At 39.8% G+C, this 20842-nt stretch overlaps 1 protein-coding gene across 1 annotated transcript in view; it reads right to left on the bottom strand.

Moving 5' to 3' along the window:
- LOC150083189 (glypican-6-like) overlaps positions 1–20842 on the bottom strand; it is a 303750-nt gene that overhangs the window by 231239 nt on the left and 51669 nt on the right. Inside the window, exon 3 of the mRNA XM_090378424.1 lies at positions 2420–2622. Within this exon, the coding sequence (XP_090234550.1) occupies positions 2420–2622 (203 nt within the window). The remainder of the gene's footprint in view (positions 1–2419; positions 2623–20842) is intronic.

Below are 20842 nucleotides of genomic sequence, written 5' to 3'. Positions count from 1 at the left end.
TCAGGAGTAATGTCATAAAATGAGTCAATTTGAACTAATAATGACAACTAATGCTGACATAACAGAACAAAAACTTATTACCACCCAGAAACACATTGTGTTTCTGGGTGGTAATAAGTTTTTGTACAACAGATCTGAGTGGTAATGTATTTAGTATACATGTGCAAAACAGAAAGGTGGGAGGAAGGGAGGCATTCATGTTTTCTATCAAAAACATTCCTATATTTGCAAAACACAGATTTTATGCATGCCATAGAATCTGCACGGTTTTGAGATGGTTGGATGAAATGGGAAAATAAGAGTGGATAATAATGACAGTCCAGATTTCAAATTGCACATTTTGACTGCAACAAGTAGGAGGAGGAGGAGGAGAGGAGAACTGCAATGAGGAACAAATTTTTTAAATCAACAATCATTATTTTATAAAACACCATTAACACGCTGAGTGTAATGTCCCACTAGTTAAGGGAATTTACATTAATTGCATTAACTGTACTTCTCTCTAACCTATTATGTTCATAAGTGATCGGTCCATTGTAGGGGCATTACTAGGGTATGTGGTGCCTGGGTGCCAATCGCAATCTGGTCCCCCCCCCCTAAAATTTTCTTCATATGTGTATGTAAGTTTCAGGTTTTTGGGTGCCCCTTGAACGTTGGCGCCCGACTCCAATGGCCCGCCTCTGGTCCACTGTATTCCCTGCTTCAGTACCGTCCATTTTTAATGTTTTTGTCGGGCTTGGCTTCAAATTACCATCCTGGAACTAACTAATTATTTCTATATTCTCTACTCTATCCAACAGATCTTGCTCCAGCTATTGTAAATTTCAGCTCCCTGGAGAGAGCAAAAAGTATAGAATAAGTTAGTTAAAACATATACAGAGTAAAAATTACCCCAGGAGACTAATACGGGAGAAAATATTCGCTCGCAGCCAGCGTTGACCCGGAATTCCAAATAAATATAAACATAATCTAATAAAGTTCACTCTTTTGTTCGAGAAATTCGATTTTTTAAGTAATGTTGTCCATTTTTCAACACAACTCTGTGTATTCCGTTCTTTATTATTTTCAACTTTGTTTATGGCATTTTTTTTTTAAACTCCAAACTGATCATATGATAAATTTTCATCAAACTTCATTTCAATTTTTTTCAAAATTCCGGAGAATTTGCTATATCCTCCCATTTTGGAATGTTTTTCATTAGCATCCAGTTTAAGAATTGGAATTGTTCTAGGGGTTTCGACCAATTTTCTAAATAATTTTTAGCTGTCGAATAAAAAATCTATAATTTCATTTTTAATAAACTTATGAGCTCTTCGGCTTTCTATATCACACTGAATAATTTTTCTAGCCTCAAATGGCAGAAATTGATCAGATATTTGATTACCTAACATCTTGATCATTTCTTCAACAATTATTTTAACCTCTTTGTTGCCTCCTTTAATATAACTGGATAACTCCCATCCACCCCAGATGCCTTTCTTACTTTTAACTTTAACAATTTCTCCTTCACTTTGACTTCAGTTATAATAAAATACTTTAATCCATCAGTCCATGTCACAGTTAATAAATTTCTGGCATTCACCTCGGTAAATAACTCCTCATATGTTAATGTAGATGCAAAATACTCATTCGGTTTGTCAGCTACCTGAGTAGGATCATCAACAGTCGAACCATCAATATCAAGTGGACCAATCTGATTCATGTGTATTCTGTGTATTTTATGCATTGTTATTGCTACAGGTTTTGGTTTTACAGCACATCAGGCCATATAATGCTAGTGTATTAATGTCTGTGTAACATGAAGGTTAATGGGTAAATTTACATGTTACGAAGGCTGGAAAATCCTGGAATAAATCACATGGCAAACCCTATTCCCCACTTCGAGACAGCTGGCTACAGCCCCATATGAAGAGTTCTTTACAGAATTGTCAGGACATCAACAAAGATCTCAATAAATGAGTGACAAGAAGTAAAGACACCATACTATTATAGAGGATTACCATACATAAACAGGTGTCAACATTGAACATGTCTGGTTTATTTCCTTCTGCTTTCCAAAGGCTTGAGACCATTCGTTATAATTTTAATATAATGAATGGTTTAAACTGCATAATGTAGTATTATGAGTATGATGATTTGTTTGTTATGAAAGTAGGCATTGTGTTATTTTACAAATTTTGGTGTATTCGAATTACACACCTTTGATGTCAATGATGATGTGATATTAGAATATATTGTGTATCTTTTCTAAATGGTATCTCTTTAAAAACAGTAGCCTCTTCCCATTACATTATCCAATTATATTGCAAAAAAGTACAAAAATATGCAGAGAAAAGAAAATGCAAGTTAAAAAATACTATTAAAATTGTTAAAAAATTTCCCATCCTAAATTTAAGTTAAGGTTTTAATATCTACTTACTTGAAACATTTTTTTATAAAGTCGATGAAAAAAGTAATCAAAAGCTTCAGAAATATTAATACTTCCAGTGAGATAGTACTGTTCAAGACTCTGAAATAAATCATCAAATATAAATGAACTGGAATCATATATTACACCATACATCCGAAGGAACAGCTCATGAAAATTTTTCTTACTAAGCTCCATCAACTTCCAGAAAAAATCTGCAAAAATAAAAGAAGCAATGCTGATCTTGATATTTAAATCTGATGATGAAAACTTGATACAGGAAATGTAGATTGACATTTTTCATTAGATTATAAATCTCAATGTAATCCATACCTACTTGCTGTATAAATGTCATTACTATAATATATATTTCTAACAAAACTTATATAACATCAGGTTTTACATGTGTCTTGTGTCTGTTTAAATCATCTTTTGAAAGTTTAATAACTATTATTTGACTCTGAACAACCTTGCATAAGCCAATGAGAAGTTGCATTTTTATCATTTTTGTTATTTAACATTCATAAAATTTATTTAGTTATTAAAGTGTTATATAAAAAGAATGCTGCTCCCCAAATCACATAACAGATTCACTAAATACAAAACAAATCAAAACACTGCATTGTATCCAAGACTGTGGTAAAATTCTTTCAAGCACCTATTCAAAATGGAAGCAATGGGGTCAAAGATGCAGACACTAGCTAGCTTGGCAGCAGGGCAAATGGTACAGGATAAAGGAAGCTGGTTAATTTTATTTTTTAGATGTTGTGTTTCAAAATTAAAGAAACTGACAGAGCATTTTTCATAGTTATTTTTTGGCCAAAATATTGGCAAGAAAAATTATTGAAGCTAAAAGTAAATAAGACACCTGGGACTAATGAGATTATTCCAGCTCTACTAGAAGATACAACAAAAGACAGGTAAGCAAGACCTGGCCATTCTTATAACAACATCCTTGGATTCAGGGGGAAATTCCTATAGGAGACATATCCTGTATTTCTCCTATTCACAAAGGGAGATCGAAGGGCAATGTGAGCAATTTTAGACCTGCTAAGCTTGACTTTTATTCCAGGGAAAATACTACAGTCCTTGGTTAAAGAAATACTACAGGATTATCTTAACAGGAATGGAATCATATGTAAAACACAGCATGAATTAGCTATACAGGAATCTTATCTGAACAATTTGATAAGCTACTATCTGATAGCAAGAAAGAAAATAGATGCAAAATAAAAATTTTAACATAACATATTTATATTTCTGTTTGAGGATATGAACTGCAAAGTCAAAGAATTCTAAGCTCCTAGGCACAGATAAGTTTTTTAAAAATTTTATCATTTTATTGACCTAATCAGCATATCAAATCATATTCTATAAATAGCTCCAGAGTGCCAGTCACATCTATATGTAGAACCTTTCTATCACTGATTTATCGTGAATATTTATGAATGAATATTTTATTCATCGATATTCACAATATCGATTAATAAAAATATTTAATATAAATATAATAGTGAATATTTTTATCGTACCTTGTAATGTACTGTACTGCAGTGTGGGGAAATTCTAGTGTTTTAATTGTGGCAAAGAGGTATCTGAAAAGTTCGAACAATGTAGGTCGGCAGCATTAATAGATAATTTTATTATCTATTATACAAATACAAAAACTAGGAAAGTTTTGCAATACAGCTTTGTTTATTTAATTTTTTCAAAGTAATTTCCTCTACATTCAATACACCTCTCCATCCTCCGAAACCAATCTTTAAACCAGTTCTGCCAAGTTTCACTAGGGAGTAAAGCACACTCGTTGTCCCAAGCCCGTAGAAGGTCCTCATCACTGGAAAACCGCCTCCCTTTTAGCTTCATTTTCACATGCAGGAACAGTGCAAAGTCGCAGGGAGCAAGGTCTGGACTGTAGGGAGGGTGCTCGACAAGTTTCAGTCCTGTCGTGGTCAAATATTCGGTGCAGGCTTTGGCGCGGTGAGCTGCAGCATTTTCGTGATGGAGGTACCAGGTGTCCATTCTTGACTTTGGCCGCAGGTTCTTCATAGATCCAATGACTTTAGGCAGGCATTGTTCAGTATACCACTTAGCTGTGACTATCTTCTGCATGTCCAAAACGACACGTTCCACAATTCCACTCGATTTGAAAAATACAGCTATCATTTTCTTCTTTACAGATCGGGAGTTTCTGACAATTACAGGTGTGTCGTCATCATCAAAGACCCAAACTTTGTTTTGAGCCTTGGTCGGCAGATCGTAATAGTACAGCCAAGTCTCGTCACCTGTCACGATGTTGTTCACATACCGAGATTGTCCCTTATCAAACTTTTTTAACATCTCCCGGCACCAAGTCACACGTCGTGTCATCTGCTCTTCAGTCAGTTGATGCGGCACCCAGAGAGAACAAAGTTTCTTCACGTGCAAATGATCTTGCAGAATCGAACGAATTGCTGGTGCATTTAGGCCCAAAGTATCCTCTATCTGTTGGTAGGTAACTCGCCTGTTTTCGTCAAGCATTTTCCTCACAGCAGTAACGTTTTCCTCCGTAACTGACGTTCGTGGCCATCCCGGCCTCTCAGAATCCTCCAGAGTGAAATTTCCCCTTTGGAATTCTCTATACCACCTGAATATCGTTGTACGATGTGGACAATCATCATCTAGTGCAAGAGTCATTTCTTCTAAGCACTGGTCTATGGTTAAACCATGCACGATATTATACCGCAAAACTGTCCTTATCTCATTTCGTGACCACGATGCCATCGCAAACACTTTACACTCTCACTACTAATGAATAACTGAGCCCATCGACTTGGCGCGGCGACTACTATGCACGTATGGACATGTCTCAACATGCAGCAACAAGCAGCTTCCTGTGATTCATTGTTGCGTCATATTGCAAAACTTTCCTAGTACCCTTTGTAATTAACATATAACTTTACATGTGTAATGGCATAGCATAAAACATAAAGCATAAACTCAATAACGCAATACATATACAAACTCAATATAGTTCAAGCATCGTGCTGGTTTCCAAAACATTAAAGTATGTGGTGAAGTCGCCAATGCCGATTCTACAGCTGCAGAGAAATTTTGTGATGTGTTGGAAAAAACCCCTTATCTCCACAGCCCTCAACTTCCACAGCGACGTGCTGATCAGCTGGAGAGTTAATTCTGGCAACAATGCTCAAAAGGTAAACTTGCTGACATTATGCCTGTCTCCTCTCTCTTTTTGTAATTTTATAATTTTGAAATTTTTGTAATTTTGTACACTTTTGTAATTTTTACTGCGCATGAGATAAAAAAAATTAATAATTCTATTTACACGTTTGTCAAACATTTCTTTTTTGCTTCTATCAAATTCAGCATGAATAGCTGTGAATGCAGAATTTCCCTAATTGCTTATTTAAGGAAATTCTGACTTACGTAACGTTCTGCGGAACGCAATCCTTATGTTAATCGGGGAGTGGCTGTATACGCAACCTCAAATCATCCTACAAAGACAAGAGCTACAGACTGGAATCAAATTGCTGCTAGCCATTCTGACCAAATGCTTGCCAATTTACCAAACTTATTAAAGGACATTGCCCACGAAGGGGCTCCAATTCCATCCACCTGTCTTCCAGAGCCAAGAACTGGTTTACCGGCGATGAGAAATGCGGCTTCATCATGAAACAGAAACTATACAGGAAATGGCAAAGGACACAGGATCTAGCTCACTACCAGCTCTATGAAAAACATCGGGCATGCTTCCTATGCATATGGAGAATAGCACAGAATGACTGGATTGCACATGGAATGAAAAGAAAAGAATCTATACCAACAAGAACCAACAACTGACCCCATGACAACTGACGTCTTCCTCATATGGACTAACTCACATGAAACTAAGCCCCTGCCTGTTTTTATGATTAAATTATGCTGTGTATATATCATCGACCTCCTGTTTGATGCATAAACTCCATCCTCGAAACAGGAACTTACCCTACCATCTGGAACATGTTTCACCCTTCCAAAAAAAGTCTAACCCAAAATTGTGTAAAGATTACAGACCAAATGCTGCACCTTCCTCAAAATCATACTCCCTGCTCTCATCCATCATATGTTTTGCCACAAACCTCCATAGTGTACTACCTGGAGGATCCACGATCACCAACCTCATGGATACACTTTTCAGAATTGAACATACCTTAAGCAATAAAGAGCAACTTGATATTGTGCTCCTCGACATTAACGCAGCTTTCGACAATCTGTCCATCCATGTATTATGTGCCATACTGTGCGATTACTTCAAAATCTCTGGCCACATTTTAGTTCTTAAGAAATAATTTTTTAAAAAAATTATATATAAGGAAAAAACTTTGGATAGAAAATAACATTTCTGCATTTGAATTTCGGAAATTAAGACAGTTTCTTGGCATTGGTTCAGTCTCATATTAAATGTCACAAGTTGAAAGTGATGGACTCTTCGGTGATGCTGAAGAGGTGATTGCCGCTGTTCCATTCACTGTTAAGGACATTAAGGGTTTCAGGTCTTTTATGGTGGAATTCGAGCAGAAGTCTGCTGTGCAACTTTCTCTGTAGACTCCACTTAAGATGTTATGCCGATGTGTCAACAAGAGGCACGTCGTCACTGCTTCTTGTGTGCTTCAAGTAGAAGTTGTAAATGACAGCCTTGGCAGCAATGAATAAGAAGTTATAATTGGTGTGTTTTATCTGCTCACAGTGAAGCAGGTACCAGCAGTCCTGCTGCGTAGGCGGAGCAGCAGGCAAACCTCGCAGCATCCAATGCTTACTCCATCAATTTGTGATTCACAGGGCATGCCAGGTATGGGTGTTCCAGGGTACCTGGCGTGTCACAGAAGAGGCAGTAGTTTTGAGGTGCTAACCCAAAGTTTTGTAGCTTGACTGGGGTAGGAAGGATGTTGTGCCACGGTCTCCACTGGATGTCAGCGTCAGATTTGGAGCCTTTTGTCCTGAACGGGAGGTTCCACTGAAAGTTAGATGGTGGATTGTGGTGTATGGAGAAGGGTGCAGGAAGAACTTGGCCAGTGGATGATGGGAAGTTCGTGGCTGTGTGGCATGACATAAGTAGCTGATAGACTTTTTTGGAAAGTGCAGGAGCCAGAGGTACCATGTCTTTTGGTGATGTGATAACCAAGGTTGGTGCAGGTGTGAATCTGGTGACATTTCCAATCCCTTTTGTTGTCATGATATCTGGAAGGGCTTCTGCAATCACTGATTTTAGATGTCTGTGTTGCTGCTATGCATTTATGGTTTTAATGGGCAAGTCTTTTGATCCCTTCCTTTCAAGGGGTGGCGTCAGGTGGTCGCCAATGGTCTTAATTCCTACCAGTTCCATGCAGGAAGGAGGAGTTCATCAGTTGCAGGGTCTATTATTCTTTTATTGTATAAGAGCGGTTCTGAAAGTATTGTGGGAAGGGAGGTTCCCTCAAGAGTATTGTGAAGGTTTAGCTTTTTCCAGCAGTGCAGTGCATCTTTATAGAAGGGCGGTAGTTTGAGGGGTGCTGGTGCCATATTCATTCTCAATATTGTTGAAAGAGATAGTCCTCTAGTGGCTGTTGCTAGTAGTTTATCCATAGTGTTGGAATGTGGGTATTTCATTTGCAGTGTCTTAAGAAGAAAGGTGATCTGGAATGTTGTGATTTTGTCATCAAAAAAGACCAACCCCTGACCCCCATGAGTGAGCGGCTGGCTGAGTTTGGAACAGGACATACAGTTGGTTTTGTTCCAAAGGAAGCTTCGGACAGATGCCTGGATTTGGTGGAGGAAGTCAACAGGTGGAATGAGAACTTTTAAGGTGTGCCAGAGAATGCTTGCCACCATCTGATTGACCATAAGCACTCTCCCTCTCAGCAAAGATGTGGTGCGCACGCATCTCCATTTCGCGAGTACTCTGTTGAAACAACTCAGCAATTCAGGCCAGTTCTTCTGGGAGAAAAGGAGGGTATTGCCGAGGTACACACCTAGGTATTTCTGTCCCTCGATGGACCATGTGCATTGGATGGGGGAGTCAGTTCTGGATTTCCAATTGCCAGCACAAAGGCAGCTGGTCTTACAGTTGTTGAGTTTTGGGCCTGATGCTTGAGCATAGAGATCATGAGCCTTTTGAATGTCTTCAAATTCGCTCTTGTAGCTTATTACAATTGTGACATCATCTGCATATGCTGAGTGGGTTATCTTTAGGTGGGGCTCTGGTAACAGCATTCGTCGGGATTATAGACTGACTGCAATTTTATTTAGAAATGGTTCTATGGCAAGTGTGTAAAGTTGCTCAGAGAGTGGGCAGGCTTGTTTTATCCCCCTGGAGTACAGAAAGTTGCAGGTGAGGTGATTGTTCAGTTTCAAGCAGAATTTGGCTTCCTTTTGTAGCAGATGGATTGTTCGGATGATGAATGGTCCATATCCGAAAGCTTTCAGGGTTTGAAAAAGGTAGCTGTGTTAAACGCCGTCGAAAGCCCTTTCCTGGTCAAGACTAATTAGCGTTAGGAATTCTCGTTGACTGTTTGCAGTAGAGAGGAGGTCATGGATCATATGAAGATTATCATGAATCGACCTTCCAGGTACAGAGTATGTTTGTTGGTGATCGATGATATCAGGAAGAGTGGAATTCAATCAACTGGTGATATAATGGTGATATAATTCTGGTGATATAGTTTTGGATATAATTTTGCAGTCAGTATTCATTACAGATATTGGGCACAAGTTTTGGAGGTTGGTGCGATCCCCTTTCTTAGGAATCAGTCAAGGGACAGAGGTGATGACCGAACCTGGTAGTCCATGGGACTGAGCTTCTTCAAGCATTTGCCTGGATTTGGCAAGTCCATCCAGACCTGGTGACCTATTTTTGGAAGGGGCTTTGCATGCTGCTGTTAGTTCATGTATGGTGATTGGTTTCTCCATACTGCACTGGGCCATAGGGGAGAATTTTTTTAAATCCTGAACATATTTCCTCGGTTGCCTTTGAAGAAGTTTCTTGGGAACTGTAAATTTCTCTATAAAATCTGGTTACTTCAGAAAAGATTTCCTCTGGACCTTCAGTGATGTTTCTGTCTTGCAGCTGAATAGCAGTGATGGCGGTTATTTTGTGATGTCTGCGATTTAATGAGAAAACGTTTTTGGTTGGAGTGTCAGATAGGTTTATGTGGGTGTGTATAGATCTTAGAAGGGCACCTTTTGCAGAGTGCTCTAGGTGGGATTGTATGGCCTGTAGTGTTGACTGATGGGCCTGACTATCACGTGAGAGATTCTTCAGTCCTAGCTAAAGTTGACAGAGATTATTACGCTTTTGTTGACTTTTCTGATGGCTATAGGTTTGCGAGAATGATTTCAGTTGACTTTTAAATCTAGGCCATCATGTGTTCATTGGGCTCCAATCTATCTTTGGATTGGGCAAGATTGGTTATCAGGTCTTGTAGCTTACAGATGTATTCCCTGTCTTGAAGAAGGCTATTGTTGAACGTTCAGTAAGCACCTCCACTTTTGAAGTGGTTGGATGAGAAGAAGAGCTGCAATTTGATAAAAGAGTGATCTGAGATATAAGATGGCAAATGTGTGATGCTTCTGACCAGGGGGATGGTGTGTTTTGGGACGTAGTATATCTGTCCAGTCGGGCTTGGTAAGCAGGTGTAGGACTTTTTTTCTTCTCCAGGTGTAGGACTTTTCTTCTGGGTACAGGTGTCTAAACGCATTGACCAGTTCATTGTTGTTTATTAAGGCCTGCAGGTTGTTGATTAACGTTGTGTAGTGCTCAGTGCATCACGCTCTGTGCATTTTTGGGTTAAGGGTGCAGTTGAAGTCAGCAGCTAACATGATGTGTTCGCATCTTTAGTAGAGAGAGATGGCTTTGTATGAAGTTGGTTATTTGAATAGAAAGTCTGTCCTGCTGTGCCATGTAGATGTTAGAAATGTGCAGTTTCATTCTGGGATGTGATCAGGAGTGCATAAATTGCGTAGCCAGCGATCTCTGCTGTCACAATGAGCTTACAGGGAGACTTATGATGAAGGCTGATACTCACTCCTGCTCCACGATGTTGTTGGGTTGGAGAATGATGGAACATATATGGCCAATCTGACCATTTTGTAGATGGCCTTGTGTCCGCTTTAATATTTGTTTCTTGTAGGAAGAGTAGGTTGGCATAATGTTGTTGGGTCAAATCAAGGGCCAGCTTATTGTGCAATGCAGAGGCGCATGCTCTTACATTAAGTGACAAAATGCTAAGAGTCATCGTTATCTAAAGAAATAAAGGTAAAAGTTTGCAAGTTTTGAAAGTGATTAGCATCCTGATTGAAGGTATTGTTGTTCCAGCCCATTAAGTAGTACAGATGCTTGGATCTATTCACATCTGCCGTTAGGTGCCTCCGTAGCCAGGTGGGCAGGAGCAGCAGTGCGTAGCACACGCTTCTTGATTAGACCGGGGTTCAAGCCCATGCCCACCAAATACGGAGGATGCGGAAAGGTCAGGGAATGACCACCGCATATCCTCGGAGCAATATGGCCTTAGTTGCTAATGCTCTTAAAAACCAAATAACAAACAAACAAACAAACATCTGCCGTCCTTTTTTTCCTTTTAGTTTGGAACACAAATCCGTAAGTTCTGAGATCAGTTCGGGTATGTTAGTGGTGAACTTCAGAGCTGTCACCAGCTTCTGTGGGGAGCCACGTACTTCCCATAGAAAGGAACATAGTTTTTCCACAATTAAAGGGCCTTTAGTAGGAAAAATCACTTTCCTTGTCCTCTGAAGCACCTGAATCATGGAAATCATGGTTAGTCTCTTCTTCAGTCCCCAGAAATTCAGGTTCTTCTTCATCATTTGGGTCATGAGTGGTTTGTAACTGCTTATTTATTTCCATACTTGGTGGTATGATGGATTTATTTGAGATCTGAACATTTGACTTCTATGGTGTTCTGTATTCATTTTCGTCGAAGATATTTCGTCTGTATTTATTTTCAGAAGAGTTAGAGATATGCAGGCAGTTTTTCCTGATGTGGCCCTCTTAGTGGCAGAAGAAACATTGGGAGGAAATGGTGTAAATGGTATAAAAGGTATAAATGATTCTGTTTGGATTGGCATTGATGAGTTTTGGGATGAGTGCTTGCCAGCGGAACTTTTTATATATGCGAAAGTTTCGTGGTTGCTGCAGAGTGTGTGTATTTTCCCGGTAACAGATCTGTATTTGGATAAAATTCCTCTAAGAAACTGATGAGGAATTTCAATTGGGGCATTTGATATTGAACTTTCATTGGTGCTAAGGCAATTGGTGTCGCTTCCAGGTGATGAAGACCGATGTCTATTCCATTTTGCAGGATAGTCTGCACCCACGAGGGGTGGTTGAAATACACCTGCACAGTTCCCGCCACACAGGAGGTGTGAGTAATATTTTTCAGTGGTACTTTCTCTGTGATTGCTGTAAGGTACTGCACTAAAGGAGTATTTTCCTTGGTAGTGAAGATTACTATTCCAACTTCCCGGGAAGTAATAGTGGTTGCTTCATTTGTTGGAGCATTGTTTGACCAACCACATATATGCTATTGTGAGTCACGAGAGAGGAGTTTTCGCTGGGAGCAAGCATAGTCCATTAGATATGGCATTACCATAAGTATTAACAGTTACTGACCTTTTGGACCTTGAGGTATTCACCTGTTGTCACAGGGTATAGCTTTCGGTGTCAGTGTCACTGCTGGCAGTAGCTGTAGGTTCCATTACTGTGGTTGTTTGACCTTCACTGGCCATAGCTGTGGGCAATTGATGGGGGTGGGTGGTGGAATAAGCCATTACTAGAATATTCAGCCTTCCATGGCTAAAGTTGAAAATTAAAATCAAACCTAGCTCAAACTCCAACTAAATCTACACAAACAAAATTATTATTACTCGAAAGCTCTCCCAAAGAGGAATTGAACAATTTCGCTGTTTCCCTGTGAGAATCCCAGTCTTGACTGGGATTCTCACAGGGGAAACAGCAAAAAGGGGCAAAAAAGACAGAAACTCAAAAGCATGTGTCCAGCATGATAATTACAAAACAATCTTCGCGCAGAGATAGATGGCTTACCGTATAAACGGAGAAATGCTTACCAAATCAGATGTAGTAACAATGGAAAAAATTAAATAGGTACCTGTAAAATAAAAGTAAATTAAAATGAAATTAAACAAAAATACATAGTGTACTTAATGCTATAGATCCAATGATTTTAACTTCATCATCAAGGGTCAGCAGCCAAATCCAAAGGAACTACAGAAAGAAGCAAGGCCTCTCTGATATGAAATATATGTGGCATGAGATATAAAAAAGTAGGCTGACGTATATTTGATAGCTGACCCAACAGACACCAAAAAGAAAGGAATGAAAACCTGATCAAATCAAAAATAAAAATAAAAATTAAGATAAGATTAAATAAAAAGAAATAAAATAAAATAGCAGAGTGTGAAGAAATTAGATGGCAACTCAGCGTTCTGATGGGTGTCTATGAGAGTTTGAAGAGTCGAGTAGAAGACCTTGAAGGAATTAAAATGGTGGGCCCCATGAAGCTGCCCAACTCAACGCCACAGCTCCCTCTTGGGCACCAAGGAACAGGGTGGCAATCTTCAGGGCAGAATGTGCTGGTCCCACAAGAGCTAGTTCTTGTTAGTGATTGTCAGGGAAACAAAAAATATATATTGTGCAAAAAGGATAGGTGGAATAGGACCAGGGTATGTCTACCAGGGGCAAAATCTGATGACGTTGCAGAGCAGATATCATCTCTTAAGAGCACAAAAGGTGATATTGTTGTACACACTGGCACTAATGACATTAAGTGTACGAGACCCACGAATTGACTTAACAAGTACAGATCAATGTTGATAAAAGTTACAAGTTAGGGTTACATTTGAAAGTGTCTGCAATCTGACACAGACACTATAGGAAGGAGTATATGATGAGAGCCTTGTCAATCAATTCGGCCCTAGAGAGGTTGTGCAAGTCTCATGGTATCAAATTTTTATCAGCATGGTCTGTGCTTGTTAACAAAAGAGATTGCTTCTACAGGGATGGGATACACTTAAATAGAAAGGGTGGAAGAATATTTGCTGATGCTATTGAGGCAATGTTAGGTGGGTCTGAAAACTGCTAGCTTGTGGGGGGGGATTCACAGACTAATAGATTAACAGTAGCAGCAGGCAGAAGTAGAAATTATTCTTGCACTGCCTTCTATTGGAATGAGCAGCAGCCCACAAGGCAAGTTGCTGGGGAATTCAGGAACTGCTGAGAGCCATGAAACAAGTAAATACGTGGGCTGTGTTAGAGTAACTAAGAGTAAGAACAGATGCATGTATACCAATGCTAGGAGTACAGTAAATAAATTTGTTGAATTTGAAGTGCTGGTTAAGACATCAAAGGTGTATATTATTGGGATATCAGAGATGTGGTGTCATACAGATATAAGGAAGGCAGAATTGGAATTTGGGGAGTACAATATGTACATAAAGGATAGACAGGATATGAAAGGAGGAGGGTGTGTGTTGTTAGTTACATAAAATCTAAGGAAGTGCATTCAGTTGACATAGAGGGACAGTGCAATGTTGAGTCTGTTTGGTGTGGCATAAGCATTATAGGACTAATGAATTTGATGAGTAGAATGAATATTTGTACAGAAAAATAGAATAGGCCAGTCAACCAGAATGTCTTATAATTGGGATTTTAACTTCCCAAACATTGACTGGAACTTGTGGGTTGGTCACGCGCACGATAGGCTTTTGCAGATTTATTGGATGACTGCTTTCCATTTATTGGATGACTGCTTTCGGAGGCAATGAAAGGAAGGAATACTCTTGATCAGATTATCAGCAGTGATTATTCTTGCATTAAGAATTTACAGATAAAGAAACCACTAAGTGGAAGAGATCACAGTGTACTAATAAAGGATTTAATTACCATCAGGGGTAAAAGGAAGGTTTTTGCTTTCGTAAATGTGACTACAGAGGTCTCAGACAGTTTTCAAATTCTATACAATGGGATCAACTGATGATGTTACCAACATCAAATTCTCAATAGGAAGCATTCAAGGAAGTAATCTTGGAAGCTAGTAGGCTTTTTAAGCAATAATTAATTCGGGAATTTTAAACAATTCCGAATTAAGCGATACTGTTCAAGTCTTAGGCCTAAATGGATGGCAAATAACTAATGAGACTCAGGGCACAGAAGAAAAATGCATGGGATGCATATAAATTATCAGGTGGCACAGAAGCCTATGGCAGATATAAGCTAGTCTGTAGTAGTAGTAGTGGCAGGTAATGCAAGAAAGCAAGTGTATGAGTTTATGCAGCATCAAACAAAAAAAAAAAAAAAAAAAAAAAAATCACACCAATCGCTCCAAATGCCTGTCCAGTTCCTCCTTAAATTTATTTAACGTATCAAATTCCACAACGACAGATGGAAGTTTGTTCCAGCAATTAACCACCCACTGGCTAAAGGCAAATTTCCGTACATCTATTCTACATCTGTCTTTTCTTAATTTGAATTTATGCCAACTTAGGTTCGTAATCTGAACAAGTGGAAGGGGGGAGGGGAGGGGAATAGGAAGGGGGAAGGGGTTATGCTATTATTATATTAAGAAACACATAAAAACCAAGGAAGTGAAGCCAGTCGACATCGCTGGACAGTGCAGTGTTGAGTCAGTTTGGTGTGACATAAGCATTGGGAGATCAAAATTGAGAGTAGGAGTGTGCTATAGGCCTAATGACTCTGATGAGTATAATAAGAAACTGTACAGGGAAATAGAGTGGGCCAGTAAATCAGAGAGTCTTATAATGGGAGATTTTAATTTCCCAGATATTGACTGCAATTTGGGGGCTGGTCACTCACACACTAGCAGGGCTTTTGTGGATTTATTGGATGATTGTTTTCTACATCAGCATGTTCGGGAGGCAACTAGAGGGAGTAATACTCTTGATTTGATTATCAGCAGTGATTCTTCATGCATTAAGAATCTGCAGATAAATGAACCACTAGATGGCAGTGATCACAGTGTGCTGAAGTGGAATTTATTCAAAGAGGTAACTACCATTAGGGGTAAAGGGAAGGGTTATTGCTTCCGTAAAGGCGACTACGATGGACTGAGACAGTATTTAAATTCTATACAGTGGGACCAACTGATGATGTTACCAACAGCAAATTCAAAATGGGAAGCATTCAAAGAACTTATCTTGGAAGCTACTAGGCTTTACATACCAACTAAGAAATATTGTTCAAGGTTTAGGCCAAAATGGATGTCAGATGAATTAATGAGGCATATGGCAGAGAAGGAAAATGCATGGGATACTTAGAAATTAACACATGACACAGAAGCCTATGATAGATACAAGTTGATATGCAACCAAGTTACAAAGGAGGTTAGGCAGGCGAAGGCAGATTACGAGAAATCCTTGGCAAGGGATGCAAAGCAAAACAGCAAAGAGTTCTTTACTTATGTAAACTCTAGAAGGAAGAGGATGAATCAGATTGGTGCACTTGATATTGATGGGTCAACTGTTGATGATCCTGCTCAGGTAGCTAACAAACTATATGAATATTTTGCATCGACATTCACACATGAGGAGTTATTCAGCGAGGGGAATGCCAGAGGTCTATTCAACTCTAGCAGTAAGCTACAGAATCTTGAAATAACTGGGAGTAAAGTGGTGGAAAAATTGTTGAAGATAAACACAAGAAAGGCACCCGAGGTGGATGGGATCTATCCAGTTATATTAAAGGAGGCAGCAAAGGAAGTAAGCAAACCCTTAGCCATAATTATGAGAGCTTCCTTGGACTCAGGGGAGGTACCCATAGACTGGAAATGTGCAAATGTGACCCCAATTCACAAAGGAGGATCAAAGGCTGACACAAGTAATTATAGACCTGTGAGCTTAACTTCTGTTCCAGGAAAATTAATGGAGGCACTGGTTAAAGAAGCACTGCAGTATCATTTAGACAAGACTTCAGTTATAGCTCGGTCACAGCATGGTTTTTTTAAGGGGAAGTCTTGCCTGACCAATATGATTGGATACTATGATGCAGTCACAAAGGAACTGGATGCAGGGAATAACTTTGATATTATATACTTGGATCTTTAGCATTAGCATTAGTAGAGGCATTTGATGCAAGAAAGCAAGCTTATGCAGCATCAGCCAAAAAAAAAAAAAACCCACTTCCACTTCACCCCTCTATTCGTTCAAAATACCTGTCCAGCTGAGCCTTAAACTTATTTAGGCTATCAACCTCCACGACAAGGGATGGAAGTCTGTTCCACCAACCAACCACCCGCTGGCTAAAGGCAAATTTCCGCACATCTATCCTACATCTGTCTTTCCTCAATTTGAATTTATGCAATCTCAGGTGATTATTCTGAGCTAGAGGAAGAATCCCATCAGCATTGAGCATGCTCAAACCATTCAACGCCTTATACACCTCTATCAGATCACCTCGCTGGTGCCTAGTCTGCAGACACTGTAATTTGCAAAACTTAAGCCTTTCTTCGTAAGAGCAACCCTTTGTTCCATTCACTAATCTTGTTGCCCTTCTCTGTACTCATTCCAGCAGCTCTACATCCTTCTTGAAATGAGGCCTCCAGACCTGTATACAGTACTCGAGGTGTGGCCTGACCATTGCCATATACAAGGGAATAATCAACTCCTTTATCCCTGCTGGAAAAATTTCTGTATATCATTGACAATACTCCATGAGCTACTCTTGCAGCCCGTCTGCACTGCTCAGAGAACTTCATATCTGCCTGCACAACCACTCCCAAGTCCCTTTCATTGTTTACCACTGTCAGTGTAGTACCACAGAGTTGATACGTTGCTCTGGGGTTGCTGTTTCCCATGTGCAGTACTTTACATTTGTCAATGTTAAACTTCATTTGCCACCTCTCAGCCCATTTGCTCAACCTTTCCAGATCCTGTTGCAGCAGCATAGTGTCAGTAGTGTCCTTGACAACCCTGCCAACCTTTGTATCATCTGCAAACTTGGACATTAAGCTTGATATACTATCATCAATATCATTTATAAATACAGAAAACAATAATGGACCCAACACTGAGCCCTGAGGGACTCAACTAATAACATTAGTCCACGATGAGCAGTGTCCATTGATTACCACTCTCTGTCTTCTCCCCCTCAACCACCCCTTTATCCATAGCAGCAATTTGCCTCCAATGTCACACTGCTCCAATTTGTGTAGCACTCTTCCATGTGCAACAGTATCAAAAGCCTTTCTAAGATCCAAGTATATAATATCAAAGCTATTCCCTGCATCCAGTTCTTTTGTGACTGCATCATAGTATCCAATCAAATTGGCAGGCAAGACTTCCCCTTAACAAAACCATGCTGTGTCCGAGCTATAACTGAAGTCTTGTCTAAATGATCCTGCAGTGCTTCTTTAACCAGTGCCTCCATTAATTTTCCTGGAACAGAAGTTAAACTCACAGGTCTATAATTACTTGTGTCAGCCTTTGATCCTCCTTTGTGAATTGGGGTCACATTTGCACATTTCCAGTCTATGGGTACCACCCCTGTGTCCAAGGAAGCTCTCATAATTATGGCTAAGGGTTTGCTTACTTCCTTTCCTGCCTCCTTTAATATAACTGGACAGATCCCATCCACACCGGGTGCCTTTCTTGTGTTTATCTTCAACAATTTCTCCTCCACTTTACTCCCAGTTATTTCAAGATTCTGTAGCTTACTGCTAGAGTTGAATACACCTCTGGCATTCCCCTCGCTGAATAACTCCTCATGTGTGAATGTCGATGCAAAATATTCATTTAGTTTGTTAGCTACCTGAGCAGGATCATCAACAGTTGACCCATCGATATCAAGTGGACCAATCTGATTCATCCCCTTCCTTCCCTAAAAGAGTTTACTTATGTAAACCCTAAAAGAGTTTACATAAGTAAAGAACTCTTTGCTATTTTTATTTGCATCCCTTCCCAAGGATTTCTCGTAATCTGCCTTCGCCTGCCTAACCTCCTTTGTAACTTGGTTGCATATCAACTTGTATCTATCATAGGCTTCTGTGTCATGTGTTAATTTCTAAGTATCCCATGCATTTTCCTTCTCTGCCATATGCCTCATTAATTCATCTGACATCCATTTTGGCCTAAACCTTGAACAATATTTCTTAGTTGGTATGTAAAGCCTAGTAGCTTCCAAGATAAGTTCTTTGAATGCTTCCCATTTTGAATTTGCTGTTGGTAACATCATCAGTTGGTCCCACTGTATAGAATTTAAATACTGTCTCAGTCCATCGTAGTCGCCTTTACGGAAGCAATAACCCTTCCCTTTACCCCTAATGGTAGTTACCTCTTTGAATAAATTCCACTTCAGCACACTGTGATCACTGCCATCTAGTGGTTCATTTATCTGCAGATTCTTAATGCATGAAGAATCACTGCTGATAATCAAATCAAGAGTATTACTCCCTCTAGTTGCCTCCCGAACATGCTGATGTAGAAAACAATCATCCAATAAATCCACAAAAGCCCTGCTAGTGTGTGAGTGACCAGCCCCCAAATTGCAGTCAATATCTGGGAAATTAAAATCTCCCATTATAAGACTCTCTGATTTACTGGCCCACTCTATTTCCCTGTACAGTTTCTTATTATACTCATCAGAGTCATTAGGCCTATAGCACACTCCTACTCTCAATTTTGATCTCCTAATGCTTATGTCACACCAAACTGACTCAACACTGCACTGTCCAGTGATGTCGACTGGCTTCACTTCCTTGGTTTTTATGTGTTTCTTAACTAATAGCATAACCCCTCCTCCCTTCCTATCCTGTCTATCCTTTCTGTAGACGTTGTACTCCCCAAATTCCAGTTCTGCATCCCTTATATGTGTGTGACACCACGTCTCAGATATCCCAACAATATCTGCCTTTGATGTTTTGAGCAATACCTCAAATTCATCAAATTTATTTACAAAACTCCTAGCATTGGTGTACACGCAAGTATACCTGCACCTGTTTCTATTCTTTGCTACCCTAACACAACCCATGTGTTTACTTGTACCGCAATGGCTCCCAGCAGTCTCTGAAATATCATGCATCTTGTTTTTCAGGCTTCTGCTCATTCTAATAGAAGCAGTGCAAGAATGTCTTTCACCTCTGCCAGTGGACACTGACAATCTATTGGTCTTTGTCTACCCCCCCCCCAAGCTAGCAGTTTTCCGACCCACCTAACACTGCCTCGATAGCATCAGCAAATATTCTTGCACCCTTTCTATTTAAGTGTATCCCATCCCTGTAGAAGCAATCTCTCCTGTTAACAAGTACAGTCCAGGCTGAAAAAAATTCTACCCCTTGAGCCTTGCACAACCTTTCCAGGGCCGAATTGATCGACAAGGCTGTCATCATATACTCCCTCCTATCGTGTCTGGGCAGAATTGCAGACACTTTCAAATTCAACCCTAATTCTCGGCTTTTGTTCAACAGTGAACTGTACTTGTTAAGTAATTCTGCCGGTCTTAGAAAGGCTTTTGATACTGTTGCACATGGAAGACTGCTGCACAAATTGGAGCAGTGTGACATTGGAGGCAAATTGCTGCTGTGGATAAAGGGGTGGCTGAGGGGGAGAAGACAGAGAGTGGTAATCAATGGACACTGCTCATCGTGGACTAATGTTATTAGTGGAGTCTCTCAGGGCTCAGTGTTGCGTCCATTATTGTTTTCTGTATTCATAAATGATATTGATGATGGTATATCAAGCTTAATGTCGAAGTTTGCAGACGATACAAAGGTAGGCACGGTTGTCAAGGACACTACTGACACTATGCTGCTGCAATAGGATCTGGAAAGGTTGAGCAGATGGGCTGAGAGGTGGCAAATGAAGTTTAACATTGACAAATGTAAAGTACTACATATGGGAAACAGCAACCCCAGAGCATCGCATCAACTCTGTGGTACTACCACTGACAGTGGTAGAGAATGAAAAGGACCTGGGGGTAATTGTGCAGGCAGATATGAAGTTCTCTGAGCAGTGCAGACGGGCTGCAAGAGTAGCTCATGGTGTATTGTCAATGATATATAGGAATTTTTCTAGCAGGGATAAGGAGGTGATTATTCCCTTGTATACGGCAATGGTCAGGCCACACCTAGAGTACTGTATACAGGTCTGGAGGCCTCAATTCAAGAAGGATGTAGAGCTGGTGGAATGAGTACAGAGAAGGGCGACAAGATTAGTGAATGGAACAAAGGGGTACTCTTACGAAGAAAGGTTTAAGTTTTGCAAATTACAGTGTCTGGAGACTACGCACCAGCGAGGTGATCTGATAGAGGTGTATAAAGCATTGAATGGTTTGAGCATGCTCAATGCTGATGGGATTCTTCCTCTCGCTCAGAATAATCACCTAAGAGGGCATAAATTTAAATTGAGGAAAGACAGATGTAGGACAGACGTGCGGAAATT

This window comes from Mastigoproctus giganteus, chromosome 7 (assembly GCF_048544385.1).
Source record: "Mastigoproctus giganteus isolate SK-2022 chromosome 7, ASM4854438v1, whole genome shotgun sequence".
Lineage (NCBI taxonomy): Eukaryota > Metazoa > Arthropoda > Arachnida > Uropygi > Thelyphonidae > Mastigoproctus > Mastigoproctus giganteus.
This window is presented reverse-complemented; position numbering and strand designations above follow the sequence as displayed.